This window comes from Olea europaea, chromosome 16 (genome assembly GCF_002742605.1).
Source record: "Olea europaea var. sylvestris chromosome 16, O_europaea_v1, whole genome shotgun sequence".
In the NCBI taxonomy this organism is placed as follows: domain Eukaryota; kingdom Viridiplantae; phylum Streptophyta; class Magnoliopsida; order Lamiales; family Oleaceae; genus Olea; species Olea europaea.
Window position 1 is genome coordinate 6,689,170 of NC_036252.1, and position 18,252 is coordinate 6,707,421.

General features: G+C 30.5%; 2 protein-coding genes across 2 annotated transcripts; both read left to right on the plus strand.

Annotated features, from left to right (window-relative positions):
* Positions 1 to 1,144: 1,144 nt before the first annotated feature.
* On the plus strand, positions 1,145 to 3,818 carry LOC111411931 (BTB/POZ and MATH domain-containing protein 5-like). The gene is made up of 2 exons (XM_023042612.1): positions 1,145 to 1,571; positions 3,494 to 3,818. Exons 1-2 carry the CDS (start codon positions 1,177 to 1,179, stop codon positions 3,600 to 3,602), a joined length of 504 nt encoding a protein of 167 aa, XP_022898380.1. The 5' UTR covers positions 1,145 to 1,176; the 3' UTR covers positions 3,603 to 3,818.
* A 7,312-nt stretch (positions 3,819 to 11,130) lies between these two features.
* On the plus strand, positions 11,131 to 17,287 carry LOC111411930 (BTB/POZ and MATH domain-containing protein 4-like). Its single transcript, XM_023042611.1, has 4 exons — positions 11,131 to 11,739; positions 14,829 to 15,174; positions 15,365 to 15,641; positions 16,747 to 17,287. Exons 1-4 carry the CDS (start codon positions 11,345 to 11,347, stop codon positions 16,932 to 16,934), a joined length of 1,206 nt encoding a protein of 401 aa, XP_022898379.1. The 5' UTR covers positions 11,131 to 11,344; the 3' UTR covers positions 16,935 to 17,287.
* The last annotated feature ends 965 nt before the right edge of the window (positions 17,288 to 18,252 follow it).

Genomic DNA, 18,252 nt, shown 5'->3' on the forward strand with positions numbered 1-18,252 from the left:
TCTTTGAACTTGAAAATCAGTTCAGTTACATACAGTCAGCTTCATGAATAACTCTGGATGGACTTATATTTTCAATCTATGGATTTTGAATGCAAAGGTGTCAAATTGAGAAGCTGCAAGTCTACTGCACAAACACCTTATTGTTTGAAGCAATAGTCTTCGCTATTAATTTTTAAGATTTTAAACACGTTCAAATTCATTTAAAACGATTGCTTTAATAATGACTTAATGATTGAGGACTAGAATTTTTTTCAGTAGTTAAATTTGCACCCACCCACTCTTTATTAATTAGCATATCTCGACTTGATGACGATAAAAAATCCATTAAGAGAACAAAAAGACTTATTTGCCCTCATATTTTTAATTAAATAAGTAACAAATAATATTTCACCTTCTGACAAATTATTTGGACAAAAACTATCATTACAGACACTATATGTTAATTAATTGAAGGTTACATAAAAAATATGAGGAAAAAAGGTTCTCACATAAATGTGAAAAAAAAAAAGGAAAAATCAAGAAACAAGTAAGTTCCAACCGTGATTTGTTGTGCATATATTATAATTGGACAGGCACAGCGTGAACTGTTTTGCCAATTATCGAGAATCTCATGGCTAGTAGCACGATGGTCTAGCTATAGAGTGTATGCGTTGAATTACATTATCTAAAAGTTTAAGTAGGCGACAACGGCATTTGGACACGAGAACTTTGTGAAATGTGAAACGATTAAAACATCTCATCTAAAAAGCTAAATGTGTTGGAAATGGATATAAAAAATTTCAAGTCATCTACAACCGAGATAAGTTTTATCATATTCCCATTTTCTTGTACTTGCATCTGTGTTGATATAGATGCAAATGAGACGCAATAAATAACCTAAACAAGCACTAAAATGTAAGATTTAGGTTTAAATGGCTTGACAATCACCCTTACAAAAAAGTTGTGTGACAAAATTGACGGAAAACATCATTGGGGACCAACTTTGCCTATTTATTGGAGGTTGGTAACAAGAATGCGATGGAAAAATAGTTGAGGACAAGCTCAAAATTATTGGAAAAGGTTACAGATCAATTGTGCAATTTACCCAATAATTTTTGGAATTGAAAAAGTTGACTATATACGGATAAAATGACGCCCTGTTCATTCTCGTTGAACTTCGATTCCTATCTACCAAAAATGTCAAATCCATCGGAAAAAACCCCAAACCCAGTAATCTCGTCGACGAGCTCTCGTTCCGTGCCAGAGACGGTAAATGGGTCGCAACGTCTCGTAGTCCAGGGGTACTCTCTTGCGAAAGGCATAGGCATCGGAAATTACATAGCTAGCGATAGTTTCACTGTGGGAGGTTCCCAGTGGGCGATTTACTTTTACCGCGACGGTAAAAATCCTGATGATAACGCCACTTATGTTTCGGCTTTTATTGTGTTGATGAGCGAGGGAACGGACATCAAGGCCCCGTTCGAGTTGAGCTTGGTTGATCAGAGCGGGAAAGGGAAGCACAAGGTGCACAGCCATTTTGATGGGTCGCTTGAAAGCGGGCCTTATTCTCTTAAATGCCGCGGCAGCATGTGGTAAGATTTTTGAATAATGCTATGAAATCAGTGTAGGTGGTCACATTTAACTGAATCAATCATTTAATGACACATAGTTGTTGCCGAACGGGTACTTAACACCTTGGATAGCATTAATATTAACCTTTTCTAGCTCTGTTTTATGATTTTTGATTTTTGAGCGGTTTAATATTTGTCTAGGTTTTAGGTGTTTGTGATTAGAGTATAATATTTTCGTGGTTACACGTAATTGTTGGATTCAAATTCAAACTCTATCATAGTATTTTTGTTGAAAAACTAAAATCTACAAGTACTAATTATCTTCCCGATATTTAACAGAAATTGTATAAATAAAATAGGACCGTACTCCTGGTACTTAATCACTAACCGTTTGCCTATTATTCACATCATTTGAATGGAACTTGGTTCGAATTATTAAATTACACATGAGGTCTGCATGGTTGTGAGGGGGTGTAAACAGTTCGGTACACTCCCCTCGGTACAAACATTTTTATCCAATAAAATATGACACGGAATACTAATTTACTCTTGTTTAATCTACTGCAAATATGTTGTCGACTAGTATCTGTTTCGCGCGGGTTCGTCGCTAACAATTAAAAGGGATCAGACGATTGTGTAAAGGACAAACCTCTTGAAACAAAGTCCCAAAAAGGGGTGTTCTTTTATTGACGATAACTTTACAATTGGAAATTAAAAACAAAATACCCCCAAGGAGCGTACGCACACGAGTTACTGAAAAAAGTGTTTAAATCTAAACTAAGAAATTTAAAATTACATGTTTTCTGTTCGAGAGTTTTTGATTCGGTCTTTTGCTCTATGTCTTTTTTCTCTTTTATACTCCATGGATGATCTCTTTGTGATCAATCGCCTAAAAACTGCTTGATCGTTCTACAACTGTCACTTTCCTCGTAATGGCCAATTTGTCATGAAACTGCCTTTTTTAACTGCTGTCATTACTCTTCGTCGTTCAACCATTTTCGATTGAATTCCTTGAATCGTGGAACGTGATAGGGTTGCTTTAATAACTGCACTTCTTGATAACCACAATACTTTATGTTTGCTAAAATCTTGGGCGACTTGAAGGTTTGGGCGAGAATAGAGTAACAGCTCTGGGCGACTGCATGGCACTCCATTCGCTCAGATTCTGGGCGACTTGCAAACTTGGACGATGGCGTTACCGCGTTCTTGGGCCTCCCTATTTGGGCCTTCATCTTGAATTTTTTGATTGGGCTTCGTTCTTTGGGCTATCTGATTTGGGGACCCTCCAATTGGGCTTCATTCCTTCAGCCGTTCGATTTGGGCTGAATTTTTATGTGTCAACAGTATCCAATACTAGTAAAATAGCATACCATTCTGACTGTGGTTCCGAGTGCGGCGACTCAAAAAATGTTTGTAAATTGTAAGTGTGGGTATGAATGAAAGTGGTATAATTCATTTATTCAGGTGAACAAATGTCATTGATAATGATATTAGTTAGACCTTGCTAACTTGTTATTTTCTGGGCCTGGCGAAATTGAATGAATAGTTAATAAATAAATAAATCCTTTTAAAAAAGATAGATTCGATTTCAGAGTCCAGTACCGATGGTTTCTATTCAAGAATCAAGAACCGACCCAGAAATATTAAAACCGGACTGGACCAACTAGAAATGGCGAACCAGCCAATGGACTGCTGCAATATACTTATCCTATGTTTTGGAAGATGAAAATTATAAGTTTTTTGAGTTAGTATATAGCTTGTAGGATATTGTGTGAATAGGGTTAAGTTATAAGTTTGTACTTTTAGTTTTTATCGTGTCATATGCAAGAAATTTTGTTTTTACTCAAATGTAAGACGCGTTTCTTCTATTCATATACCAAAGACTTTAGCGTCAATTTTTTCTTCCTTTCCTACTAAACTAATGTTTCCAATTTATGTTACAGGGGATTCAAGCGCTTTTACAATCGAGCTATGCTTGAAACTTCAGATTTTATGAAAGATGATTGCTTGGAGATCAATTGTACTGTTGGAGTTGTAGTTTCTGCTATCTAATGACACTTTTATTAGCGTGTGTTGACATTAAGTGCCACGGATTACTTGTATAATGGATTGCTCGATTATGAAATTCACTAAAATGTAAAATTTAAGGGGTGTCAAATGACATTACATAGGACTTTATCCGTGAAATCTCAAGTTAAAGCGTTGGCATATTTTGTTGACACCTAAAATTTGTGGATCGTAAGTGAATGAATTGTCATTTATGTGTAATGTACACCCTTCCTTTAACATGACATGTTGTGGTTGCTGAATCACAAACCCAATAAAGGAAACAAATTCGTGTAATCAACTTAAATTTATGAATAAAGATAAGTTCTTTGTTGCTATGTATGCTCTTCCTTTTGATTTTTAGAGTTACGAGTATCCACAACAATGGCAAAATGTGATCAAATATATACATGTCAAACATATATTTATGAAGGACAGTTGTCCAGGCACTATGAGTTGGAAAATGGGCAAATATCCAATGAAAAGTTGTATTTGATCTCTTGGACGAAAAGGTCAATGGTGACGAAGAGACAGAGTGGGCGAGTCTCTTTGAGATTGAGGTACTTTTGAAAATGTCATTTTTTTGACTTTGACCAAAAAAATTTGTCAATCTTCAAAATGGCCATCTGTTAAGTAAAAGACAAAAATATCTTCAAGTAGTTTATACAATTACAAAGATAGAATTTTGTTTTAAAAGACAAAAATACCCTTAAACTACAAATTAAAAAACCAAACACTTTTCACTTTATATTTAATTATTTATTTCAAACACTTACTCAAATAAAAAAATTAATATTTAATTTACTTTCTTGTTTAAATATTTCATTAATTAATTATCTTAATCGATTATTTATATTATTTATTTAATATTTAATTAATCACTTGTTTAAATAAAAAAATTAATGTTTAATTTGATTTGGTTTCTCATTTCAATATTTCATTAACTAATTATCTTAATTGATATATGTATATTTAATTAATTATTTAATCATATATTTTAAACACTTACTCAAATAAAAAAAAATTATATCTAATTTGGTTTCTCTTTTAAATATTTCATTAATTAATTATTTTAATTGGTCCTTATTTAATTATTTATTTTAAACACTTACTCAAATAAAAAATTAATATTTAATTTGGTTTCTCATTTAAATATTTCTTTATTAAGTACCTTAATTGGTTATGTATACTGTTCATTTAATATTTAATTACTTTATTTAATTATTTATTTAATCACTTATTTAAATAAAAAATTAATATTTATTTTAATTTCTTATTTAAATATTTTTAATTAATTGTCTTAATTAGCTATGTATATTATTTATTTGTTGTTTAATTATTTATTTAATCACTTAATTAAATAAAAATTAATATTTAATTTAATTTCTTATTTAGATATTTCATTAATTAATTGTCTTAATTGGTTATGTATATTATGCATTTAAAATTTAATTACTTTATTTAATTATTTATTTAATCACTTATTTAAATAAAAGAATTAATATTTATTTTAATTCTTATTTAAATATTTCATTAATTAATTATCTTAATTAATTATGTATATTATTTATTTAATATTTAATTACTTTGTTTAGTTATTTATTTAATCACTTAAATAAATAAAAACTAATATTTAATTTATTTTTTTAATTAGATATTTCAGTAATTAATTATCTTAATTGGTTGTGTCTATTATTAATAATTAATATTTAATTACTTTATTTTAGTTACTTATTTAAATAAAAACATTATACTATAATGTACAAGTGATATAATATTATTGAAGATTTGAAAAACAGTTTTTTCGATCTTCCACTCATGGAATTCCACATGTACATTATGGACATCCTTATGAATTAGTACATGTAGAATTATCCAATATTTAATTTGATTTCTCGTTTGAATATTTTTTTTATTAATTACCTTAATTGGTTATGTATATTTAATTAATTTATTTAATTATTTATTTTAAACACTTATTCAAATAAAAAATTAATTTTAATTTAATTTCTTCTTTAAATAAGTCATTAATTAATTATTTTAATTTGTTATGTATATTGTTTCTTTAATATTTCATTACTTTATTTAATCACTTATTCAAATAGAAAATTAATATTTTATTTAATTTATTTTTTAAATATCTTATTAATTAATTATCTTGATTGGTTATGTATATTATTTATTTAATATTTAATTAGAATATAAATCATACGGTGTATGAGAATATCTAACAGAGATGGGAGTTGAACTTTAAGCATTGTCACATTTTCAATACATCGAACATTATTCGAGAATGTCGAAACTATATTTCCTCAACCAAATGAAATCAAGTAAGAAATTCCCAATTATAGTATGTTAGTCTCTATCCAATAGATGTTGAAAATTTATTTAAATCATATGTACTCTCTATTTATAGTGTGTTACTGATTTCCTCAAATTTCTTTACTTAAAAGTGTGTTATGTATGTAATTAAGAGTAATTAGCTATTTATTATACAATTACATAAAAACTAAAGTATTACAAACGTTTTGAAAAAAAATGCATACATTTGAAATTATTACAATTACGAATCACAATGTACATAAAAGACCGCTTGAATTTTAATGTATGTTTAGTTTATCGATTCTACGCAACGTTCAATGCTAAAAATTCAATGTACTTTAATTATGGCTGTTAATGGATTGGATTTTGATCCAAATCCGATGAAATTAATGGAAGATAGATTTAGGGCTTCAATCCGATAACCCAATCGAGATTCAAATTCGATAATTCGTTAACTAAATGAATCAATGATTGGATTTTGATCCAAATTCGATCTGAATCCGATGAAATTAATGGGAAATGGATTTAGGGTCTTAATCCGATAATCCAATCGAGATTTAAATCCGATAATCCGTTAACTATATGAATCAAATATGGATATAAGTCATTCCGATATGATAAATAAATAAAATATTTATTTTTCTAATTTTTTCAATTTCGGATCGGATATCCGATAACATTGTTAATCGGATATGGATTTAACATTCAAATATCCATCAAATTATTGGATCGGATCAAATAGGATAATTATTATTAACGGATCGGATCAAATTTTAGCAGATCCGATTAATATATCCGATCCATTTACAGCCCTAACTTCAATGCGAAGATTTCACAATTGCCTGGGTCGATTTCACGGAAGAGGTTGGACAATGTACCGTCAACAGATGTTATCTTCTTTGCCTCAATCGTGTATGGAGAAACAATGTGTTGTGACAACAATTTGGTCTTCTTGCTAACCATTTGCTCTGGCACGTCAATAATATATTTCGTACAGGGTGTCATCCAAACTCGCGACATTATCTGTCAAGTTGGGGGTCCTTTCTGGCATAGTTATGTATATTATTTATTTAATATTTAATTACGTTGTTTAATTATTTATTTAATCACTTAATTAAATAAAAAAATAATATTTAATTTAATTTTTATTTAGATATTTTATTTATAAATTATCTTAATTGGTTGTGTGTAGTAAGTATTTAATATTTTATTACCTTATTTAAATAAATTTTACAACATATACAATTATTTCATAAATTAAAAAAAATACAATTATTACAATTATTTCGTTCCCACCACCGGCAGACCTCCTATCTCCACTGACATCCATAATGATTCTAATGAAATATCTGTGTACATCTCCACCCCTCCACCGTCACCCTTCCTGTCAACATCTCCGCTACTCGTTGTCACTATTTGGGACTCCTATCACCTACACACCGTATCTCTTTGGATATGACTCTGACCCTTCTCCTCGATCAACGGTGTTAGCTCAGTGAGCAATTCAAGCTAACATATTAACATTTCACCGAGTTAATGACCATGCACTGAGATTTCGAAATGACTTACAACATAAATCATAAATGAATAATATGTATCTCAGGATCGTCGACGAGAGTTGATAACTGTAAGCTTTGTCCCCATGGATAGTTGTTAAATATGTCAATGTCTTCAACAACCTCCAAATGAAATACGTCGATCGACGTCTTCTTGTGATGATACCTCAGTATGCTCTTTAGTATAAACACCATCCCCAACTTCAACTTGTCAAACATATCGTCGCATTCCTTGAATGCATCTTCTAATTGTGCCAGAGTTACCGTCATAAGCAGGATCGGTGTAACGGGTCTGCGTACTCGTAACAATTAGTTATTTTACTTAAATAAACAAATTACATATTTTATGAAATATTTATAAACAATTAAATTCAATATTAAAAAAAGAAAAAAATGGGTTGGCACGTTGGGCCAATCCATACCGTTGAATCCAATACTACTATGAAACTAGCAAAGCTACAGTTCGACGTAACTTTGTCTGAAATCTGTTTCAAAGCGTCGTCCAAATGGTAGTCTATCCTGCAAAATTTCTAATATTAGAACGTTTGAAACATAATCTCATAAAATTCAACTAATCGAACTGTAAGTAATATACGCACGAAATAACAGATAATAAAAAAATGAATTATAAAATTAGACAACAAATTATAAAAATCGAAAAACTAATTTTTGTAAAATTATTTATTTCATAGATTATTTTAATTCTTTATTATTTATTTCAATTAATTATTTAATTAATTTTGATTATTTATATTTAATTACTTATTTAAATAAATTAAATAAATTATTTTGAATATTTATTTTAAATAAAATTTAATTACATATTTTGATTAGTAACATTTATTCATTATTTATATTTTTTATTTATCATTTGAATAATCATTTAATTATTATTTAATTGTTCATTATTTATTTTTGTGCATTTCAATTAATTATTTATTCCAATTGTTTTTCTTTTATTTGTTCAATTGTTCATTTAAATTATTTGATTTAATTATTTATATTGATTGATTATTTAAATTATTTATTGAACAAGTAAACGTAAATATTTAATTTTTATTTTAAATGTTAGAAATTTATTTCAATTAAATTTTAATTACATATTTTGATTATTAACATTTATTCATTATTTACACTTTCATTTATCATTTAAATAATCATTTAATTATTATTTAAATGTTCATTATTTATTTTTGTGCATTTAAATTAATTATTTGTTCCAATTGTTTTTCATTTATTTGATTCAATTGTTCATTTAAATTATTTGATTTAATTATTTATATTGATTGATTATTTAAATTATTTATTGAACAAGTAAAAGTAAATATTTAATTTTTATTTTAAATGTTAAAAATTTATTTTAATGAAATTTTAATTACGTATTTTGATTATTAACATTTATTCATTATTTATATTTTTCATTTATCTTTTAAATAATCATTTAATTATTATTTAAATGTTCATTGTTTCGTTTTGTGCATTTTAATTAATTATATATTCCAATTATTTTTCATTTATTTGTTTCAATTGTTCATTTAAATTATTTGATTTAATTATTTAGATTGATTGATTATTTAAATTATTTATTGAACAGGTAAACGTAAATATTTAATTAATTATTTTAAGTGTTAGAAATTTATTTCAATTAAATTTTAATTACATATTTTGATTATTAACATTTATTCATTAATTATATTTTTTATTTATCATTTAAATAATCATTTAATTGTTATTTAAATGTTCATTATTTATTTTTGTGCATTTAAATTAATTATTTATTTCAATTATTTTTCATTTATTTGTTTCAATTGTTCGTTTAAATTATTTGTTTTAATTATTTATATTGATTGATTATTTAAATTATTTATTGAACAGTTAAACGTAAATATTTAATTATTTATTTTAAATGTTAGAAATTCATTTCAATTAAATTTCAATTACATATTTTGATTATTAACATTTATTCATTATTTACATTTTTCATTTTTCATTTAAATAATCATTTAATTATTATTTATTTTTGTGCATTTAAATTATTTATTTATTCCAATTATTTTTCATTTATTTGTTTCAATTGTTCATTTAAATTATTTAATTTAATTATTTCTATTGATTGATTATTTAAATTATTTATTGAACAGGTAAACGTAAATATTTAATTATTTATTTTAAATGTTAGAAATTTATTTCAATTAAATTTTAATTACATATTTTGATTATTAATATTTATTCATTATTTACATTTTTCATTTATCATTTAAATAATCATTTAATTATTATTTAAATATTCATTATTTATTTTTATGCATTTAAATTAATTATTTATTCCAATTATTTTTCATTTATTTGTTTCAATTGTTCATTTCAATTATTTGATGTAATTATTTATATTGATTGATTATTTAAATTATTTATTTAACAAGTAAACGTAAATATTTGATTACATATTTTAATTATTAATATTTATTCATTATTAATAATTTTTATTTATCATTTAAATAACCATTTATTTATTATTTAAATGTTCGTTTTTTTTGTGTATTTAAATTATTTATGGAATACAACGAAAAAAATTGAGGGAAGCCGTCCAAAAAAGACGGCCCAGAAGCTTTGCAGACGGCCCAGCCGTCTGGCCGTCCTCTCGTCCCTTTGTTCTCCGGTCCAAGTGTCGGAGATCTCCATTTCGACTTAAAAACACCTTAAAAAATGTCATTTCCAATAATTTTACATAATCTACAAAGATTTCTACAATTATTTCCAACAAGATTTCTTCCCCTTCTTTTTCAGACTTCGATTTGAGTGTGATTTATTGCGGGCAATATTGAGTTTTCATTGTTTTTAAAGTTTTTACAAATTTTTCATTTTTTTAAACAATAGTCAATGGCCATTTTGACAAAATGTCTTTTTTTGTGGCTATCTGCTAACATTTCCTTCTTTGAGATCTCAAAGAGACTCGCCTCACATGATCACAGTGCATGCATAGCAATTTTCATGTTTTTAGATGTGAAATAACTTTTAAAATACTTTACATCGTGTTTATATTTGAACAAAAAAGAATAGTTTCAAATTGCAACAACACTTGGATGTGCAAGCGTTTGATTATCAATATTTTTATGAAAAATGAATTTTGTCCACTCAAATTTCTACATTTGTGCTGTTTGACTAACTTTTTTCTATGGAAAATGATTTTTTTACTTTTTGTCACGTAATCATATTTTTCCCAAAATCAAGAAAAATATTTTCTCTAAGGAAATTGAGATTTTATTTTTCAGGAAATTCACTCGATCTTTCTATCTCTCATTTATCCACTTCTCATTTGGATGACTTTTGTTATGCAACTATAACAAAGTAATCGACGTGACAGATAGATTGTACAGTTGGCACCCAATCACTAAGTTGATGTCCAGTCACGGAGAAATATATTTTTGATTACTCATTATACTTTAAGGTGATTGAATTTTCGCCACTAAACATTTTAAACTGACATCAAGATGATATGAAAACGTAGGAATTTTCAAATACTCTTAAAAAAGATGCAGCGTCACCTGTACAATTCATCTGTCACGTTAGCCTATTTTGTTACCGCTGAGAAACGAAATTCATCTGGATCTACAATGCGCAATCGAAGTTCCCAACCTAAATTTGGTGATTATTGGGACAATTGACTCTTCCTCCCACTCACCACGACAATAAAAAGAAAAAAATTAAAAGAAAAATGAGGAAGAAAGCCCTAATTAACTTTCTCTTTCTAAAATAAACCATCGTCTTCCCCAAATCTACCCTTCGATTCAAATTTATTCCCCTGTATATCCCCCATGCATTCCACCTGAACCCTATATAAGAAATTCCCCAATTCAATTTATACCAGAAATGTCAAATACACTGGAAAAAAGCCCGAACCAGCTAATCTCGCCGACGAGTTCACTTTCTGTAACCGAGACGGTAAACGGGTCGCACCATTTCTTAATCCAGGGGTACTCTCTGGCGAAAGGCATGGGCATCGGAAAACACATAGCCAGCGATTATTTCTCCGTCGGAGGTTACCAGTGGGCAATTTACTTTTACCCCGACGGTAAAAATCATGAGGATAATTCCACTTATGTGTCGGTTTTTATTGCGCTGGCGAGCGAGGGCACGGACGTGAGGGCGTTGTTCGAGTTGACCTTGGTTGATCAGAGTGGGAAAGGGAAGCACAAGGCGCACAGCCATTTTGATAGGTCGCTTGAGAGCGGGCCTTATACTCTTAAATACCGAGGCAGTATGTGGTAAGATTTTTCCCTTTCTAGCTCATTTTTGTGAATTTTTTATTTTTGACCGGTTTGATGCTTGAGTTTGTTTTAGGTGTGTGTGAATTTGATCTTGATATATTGGCTGTACTTGATTATTTCATGCTTCTGCAAATTCATTCACAATATATTCACAGGAGGAGAATTCTTGATTAAACCTGTTTCATGGTTCCGGTATAGCTTATGTTTGAATCCCACGTCAGAAGTATGTGCTTCCTTTGTGTGGTTTATGCCGACTCGGGCTCTCCAATTTCAATGCTAACTTTTGAGATGTGACTTTCCCAAGTTCTGTGACATTGGTATTAGAACAGGCATCATGTCTCAAGACCTCGGTTGGTGTATGGGCGCTTGCCTCGCGTGGGCGCAGGGGTCGGAAGCACTGTAGTTTGTCATGGTTCCGGTGGAATTTATGGGGTTTGAATCCCACATTGGAAGTATGGGCTTACTTTGTATGTTTTATATAGATTTAGGCTGTTCAACTTTAACGGCTAGCTTTTGAGGTGTCTCTCTTCCAAGTTCTATGACAATCTGCTTTAGAATATACCATTCTTTAGCTCCGTTTGGCAAAATTTATATATCATCTGCACCAGCCGACAAGTAATATCAACCAGTCATTTCTACCTATTTATAAATTCTTCCCAAAACATAGGCTTAATGAATTTAGATTATGAAAATCACATCAATATTTAAAAAAATTACTAGTATAGGAGCAATTTATTTGATCTTGAGTTCACCATTTTATTTCTGTATCTCATGGTTATACTTCGTCTTTTCTTCAAATTCTTGAAATTCTTATCGGATGTTAAGCAAATTGACTATATGATTTTTATCAAGAACTCTAGTATCTTGTTGAACATTGAGTGGTTATTGGCCATATTTGTGTTATTTTTCTGTTGTATTTGAAATGGCAACAGAATTCCATTTAATTTAGCTCAAGAATTGTATGTTTTATTAACATTTGTGTATATCTTTGTCGAATCTTGATGTGTAAATTATAATTGTTAGATTTTTTTATCTTTGAAATTCCCATTATGGTTTTTTTATACAGCTTGGGTAAGCAAAAATAAATTAGGTTTATAGCTTGGTTCTCGAATGCTTCGACAAAATAATCAAAATCTTTCTGATGTATATGGGGAAGAATCTGATGTACCATGGTTTGGAAGACAAAAATATAATTGTTTTGAGCGAACATATAGATTGTAGGATATAGATTTAATAGGACCTACAAGGCGTAATTGTTGCATAAAGGAGCAATTAGAGGAAAGTTTGGCAAAAATGATTGGGTTTGGTTATATGTTTGTTCTTTTTATCATGTCATACGCAACTAGTTCACGCTGAGTAATTTAAGTAGTTTCCATTAACCGTCTTTGTTAACATTGTACTTTTATTTATTATTTTGTCAATTTTTATATATGGGTAGTCTTATCATGTGAAGTTGATTATTTAATCATTTGATGTGTAGATATTATAATACAGGGTGTATTCCAATTTAAATATTGTTTTTATTGAAATTACAAAAAAATAATTCTATGACTAACATCTGTTAGTCTACGTGAAAGGGTTTAAAGTACCCGGGCCTATTTTAATACGTACTTATTTCCTCCATGAATAAATCTTCAGAAACCTATAACCCATTCGTCACTTCTTTTCATTTCTTCAGCTCATATTAATATATTTTTCTTCTCTTTGATTCTTCACCGATTCTTCCTCCACCACACAAATTTATGTATCTCTACTCAAATGCCCTAAAAATCTGTTGAAGAATCCATACTCTATGTTTCTTTGCCATTTCCTCTTTATTAGTACCGATATAGTGATGGGAACCCAACAATTTCTCCCAAAAGCCCAGGTTTGAGGTTGATTGAATCTCACAACTATTAGACCCGAACAATACCCCACGGCCCCAAATCCGACGTCCACGGCGGCTCACTCCAAGACGACCTTCGCTTTACCCGGCTGGCCCTTCTATAGCTGCTGGTATTCAGCACTTCGCTTTGGTTGCCTCTTCCGGTATTCGAACTTGTGACGTGGGTCTATTCTGATATCAGTTGATGGAAACCCAATCATCTCTCCCAAAAGCTCAGGCTTGAGGGTGATTGAATCTCATAATTATTAGACCTTAACATATAGTTCTAAACAACGAACGAGAAACATGATCAAAATCAACAAATCAAAATTTTGAATTTTATAAATAAGAATTTCCCCAAATATGCACTCAAGCTGAATCTTCAGTTCTCTTTTTTCTTTCTTGTTTACGTCTCCTATAGAAAGAAAATTTCAAAACTTCGAATTAGAGATCTAAGTGTTCTAGACTTTTATGAACTCCAGTAATTGTTAATTCTCAATAACAGCAAGATAATCATGTGTTTTAGTAAAAAACACACAGTGGTAGAGAAGAGGCCAAAAACTGTTTTTCTTTTTCTGGGTTAAGTGGTTGTAAACAACACAAATTATTTAATCTTGTTACCACTAATTATAAATTTTTTCAGTTCTAGAAGCAAAATGAGAAATTTTGTTTTTATTTTACAATTTTGCAACTAGGGGTATACGGGTCTTTCTGGATCATTTAAAATGGTAGAAATATTTAAAAATAAAAAATAAAAATAACTCTTTTAACGGATTTTTAAAGGTAGTATGCTTTTTGTTACCATTTCTGAAAAATGAGTATAAGACATTAAGACATGTAAATCGTAAATACACATGTTGGGGGTATATTTGTAAATTTCATTATATTTAACTTGATTTTCTTGCTGCAGTATGAGAAAATTGTGATTTTCTTTTTCTTGGAGCAGAGATGCCCTTCAACAAGTACAAAAGTCATTTTACCATTCGCTGCAAGTAAAATTGTGGTATATAGTCTCATTGATGGCATCTTCTCGACTCCAAGAAGCTAGGCTTAGATGTGATCGTGTGTAGGAGTTCAGGGTTTAAGGTGCTTGAACAAGAAAGAAAAGTTGTTTGTCTTCAACTTTAATACATTTATCCTCTATTCGTATATTGAATGCTTCAGCATCAATTATTCTTTAATCCTTCTGCAAACTTCAAGTTTCCAATTTATGTTATTACAGGGGATACAAGCGGTTTTTCAGGCGAGCTCTACTAGAAAATTCGGATTTTATAAAAGATGATTGCTTGAAGATCAACTGTACTGTTGGAGTTGTAGTCTCTGCTATAGATTGTTCAAGGTTACATTCGATTCAAGTCCCTGATTCTGATATTGGAGCACATTTTGGCATGCTGCTGGAAAACATGGAGGGTTCTGATATTATTTTTAACGTGTCTGGTGAGAAATTTCATGCCCATAAGTTAGTATTGGCTGCCAGATCCCCCATACTTCGATCTGAATTTTTTGAAGAATTAGATGAGGATAAGCAAGAGATTACTGTTTCAGATATGGAGCCTAAGGTTTTTAAGGTGAGTGGTTTACATATTTTTGTTCTACTTCTAGTTTACAAAAACTTAACTTTTCTCTCTTAGACTGGTTATTTCCTTTTTCATTAATTTTTATTATTAGCTATTTTATCGTTTCAGATTTATAAAATCGATAATCTTGTTCAATTTTATGGATGGAATAGTATACTAAAAGTCGCTTGATGTATAACAGGCTATGCTGCACTTTGTATACAGAGATGCCCTCGTGGAAGACGAGCTGATGGCATCTAGCTCTTCTTCTGCTCCCATGGTATCTGACACGTTAATAGCGAAGTTGCTGGCTGCAGCTGATCGTTATGATCTGGCAAGACTTAGACGCATGTGTGAATCTCATCTCTGCAAGGATATATCCGTAAATTCTGTTGCACAGATACTTTCTTTGGCAGACCGTTATCATGCTGAAGAACTAAAAGCTGTATGCCTTAGATTTGCTGCTGAAAACCTTGCTGGTACAATATCAACCAGTTTGTGGTGTTTACATATATTTATTAACGGCTTTCTGCTACAATGACACACACTTATCTTGTTTTATGAATAAATATACATTCTGCATTAGTAGTCATATTTTTCCATATTACAATTACTAGTACAATTATTCAGCCCTAGTAAGAATGTTTTTGAGACATCAATGGCCAATACCAGTTTTCTACCAGTCGTTGACACTATTTAGCAGTTTTTAGCATTTACTTTATTTCATATTTTTATTAACTGTCTGCCATAAAGACTTATCTTGTTTTACCAATAAATTGATATTCTGCATTAATAGTCATCTTTCTCCATATTACAATTACTAGTAAGAATGCTTTTACAACATTTATTGCTGATGTTAGTTTTCTTCCAGTCATTGACGGTTTCATGTCAAAAGGTTGAGATGGAAAATTTTCCTTGTTAATGTGCCCTCTAAAGCTTGCTTATACATTTTGTGTCCAAAAACTAGCGCAGTACACTGGTTGTTGGACAGTACATACACACACAGCTTTTTCTTGCTTTATGAGAATGAAAGCCAGCATTTATTTCTTGCTTTATGAGAATGACAATGAGCATTAATTTAATACATTTATTTGTTATCTATATGAACCTTCTTTACCGGTTAGAAGGTTTACATATTTATTTGAACATGGTCATCATCTCCATTAATTGTGATTATGTAGAACGATGAAGCTGGGCTACTTCAAAAATGGGTATGGTTAGTGCCTGTTTGATGTTGATTTTTATTATAATAGATTTTGTAAAAAGTGAGTGTTTTTGGAGAATATGTAGTTAATAAGTATGGATAAGTTACGAGTCAACGTGCAAAATTATCTTTATTGGAAGAATGTGTGGTTAAATATGAGTGTGGGAAAAAATGAATTTCAAAGAATCTCTACCAAACAGGAGCTTATTACTAAACGGAAGAAATTTCTGAGAACTTAATTGAGATCCCCAATGCCATAATATTTATATTGCTTTACTCTAACTAGTATGAAGAGTTCTTTCTCTTACTTCTTTTAATTGGATGATTTTGCTTTTGTTCATTTTACTTTGTTAATGGATATGTTCTTATTTTTATTGCAGCGGTCATGCGTTCAGATGGCTTTGAATATCTTAAAGAAAATTGCCCGGCCTTACAATCAGAGATATTGAAGACTGTGGCTGGCTGTGATGACGATTGCAGTAGTAGCGGTGGCAAGTCTCGAAGTGTTTGGGCCCAGCTTTCTGACGGTGGTGATACAAATGGCAGGAGGGTAAGACAACGGACTTGATTTTGGTTTTAGTATACCCCCTGTATAATGAAGATCGCGTCTTCATAATCTGTAAAAATATGTAACAGAAAGGAAAATGTTTCGTAATTCTGAAATTTCATTGCTGATAGCAGTAAATTGAAACAATTGTGATATGTTAGGTTTGTTACTGTGGTTTGAGGTTAAGATGTGTCCTAGTGGGGTGAATTATATCTGGATTTGATCCCAGATAACATTGTACGTCCTCGTGACAATTTCTGCTATCGGGTTGTGTAACTGTCATTTTAACGAAGGATAGTTTCTCTGTTGGATCTCACGTTCAGCATAAGATTTGTTGAGAAAAATGGATGGGTCATACATATTTTGCACTGCAATTCATCAATTTTCGTTCTGTAATGTGATTTAAACCCTACTTTTGCTTCTTTTTACTGTGATCAAATTGCATTCATGAAAATGCAGTAGTAGACCTGAATCTTACATTGATGAAATTTCATGTACGTGTGATGTAAATATAATCTTCCATTGCTGCCGAATCTTTTGCACTAGTTTTTATCTGTAAGAATACAGGACTGCGTTTTCAGTTTTTCTGAGCCACATGCTCCCACAATCGAACCTGATAGAGTTCGGTTGTCAAAGTGGCTGGACCATGGCACCCGGCACATCATGGATGAGACCATGTGTTTTTAGGTGCCGGGCCACCTATGCCATGTTTTTCACTGGGGATGTTTTGGTAGATTTTAACACTCTTGAAACAAAGGCACTGCAGGTGTTGTTAAAGGATTGTTGGTATGAAAGAGACGAGGTGCTGCATTGGGGGATGGGTTCGCGTTGGAGGTCATTGATGAGATAGCAGATAGATGTGCAAGAGAGGTGAGTGAGGGTGAGGTGAGTCGAGGGGATTTGGAGGCCACTAGAGCTATGCAGTGCAAGCTGAATATTGATGTCGATGTGAAGAAGGGAGATGGCTTTGTCCCAATCCTCTACTTGCATGATCGTCTAACCAACTTACACAGCTGTTTGCAGTGCCTATTATGAGGGAATCTAGGACTAGGTATAAGGATTTTGGAATGTAAAAAAATATGTATGAAAGATCGAGGAACAAAAGAAAGAAACAAAATAGCGGAAAGGTCTTGTGAAGCTATTGATTTTTTATTCTTATTTTTTCTGTAAACAGGTGACTACCTTATTTATATAAGATAAACCCATTTAGTATTTTCAATGGATGATATCGAATTGCATCAATCATTTTTCACAACTATGTACGGTTCATCATTACTAGATTTACTGAAACAAACAATTAGCATGAACCATGTTAATTCTAGTCCCCTCATCCCTCTTC

Coding starts and splice junctions, on each gene's coding strand:
- LOC111411930 (XM_023042611.1), top strand. CDS start 11,345: ATGTCAAATACACTGGAAAAAAGCCCGAACCAGCTAATCTCGCCGACG. Junction 11,740..14,828: donor AAATACCGAGGCAGTATGTG/GTAAGATTTTTC, acceptor ATGTTATTACAG/GGGATACAAGCGGTTTTTCA. Junction 15,642..16,746: donor TGCTGCTGAAAACCTTGCTG/GTACAATATCAA, acceptor TTTTTATTGCAG/CGGTCATGCGTTCAGATGGC.
- LOC111411931 (XM_023042612.1), top strand. CDS start 1,177: ATGTCAAATCCATCGGAAAAAACCCCAAACCCAGTAATCTCGTCGACG. Junction 1,572..3,493: donor AAATGCCGCGGCAGCATGTG/GTAAGATTTTTG, acceptor TTTATGTTACAG/GGGATTCAAGCGCTTTTACA.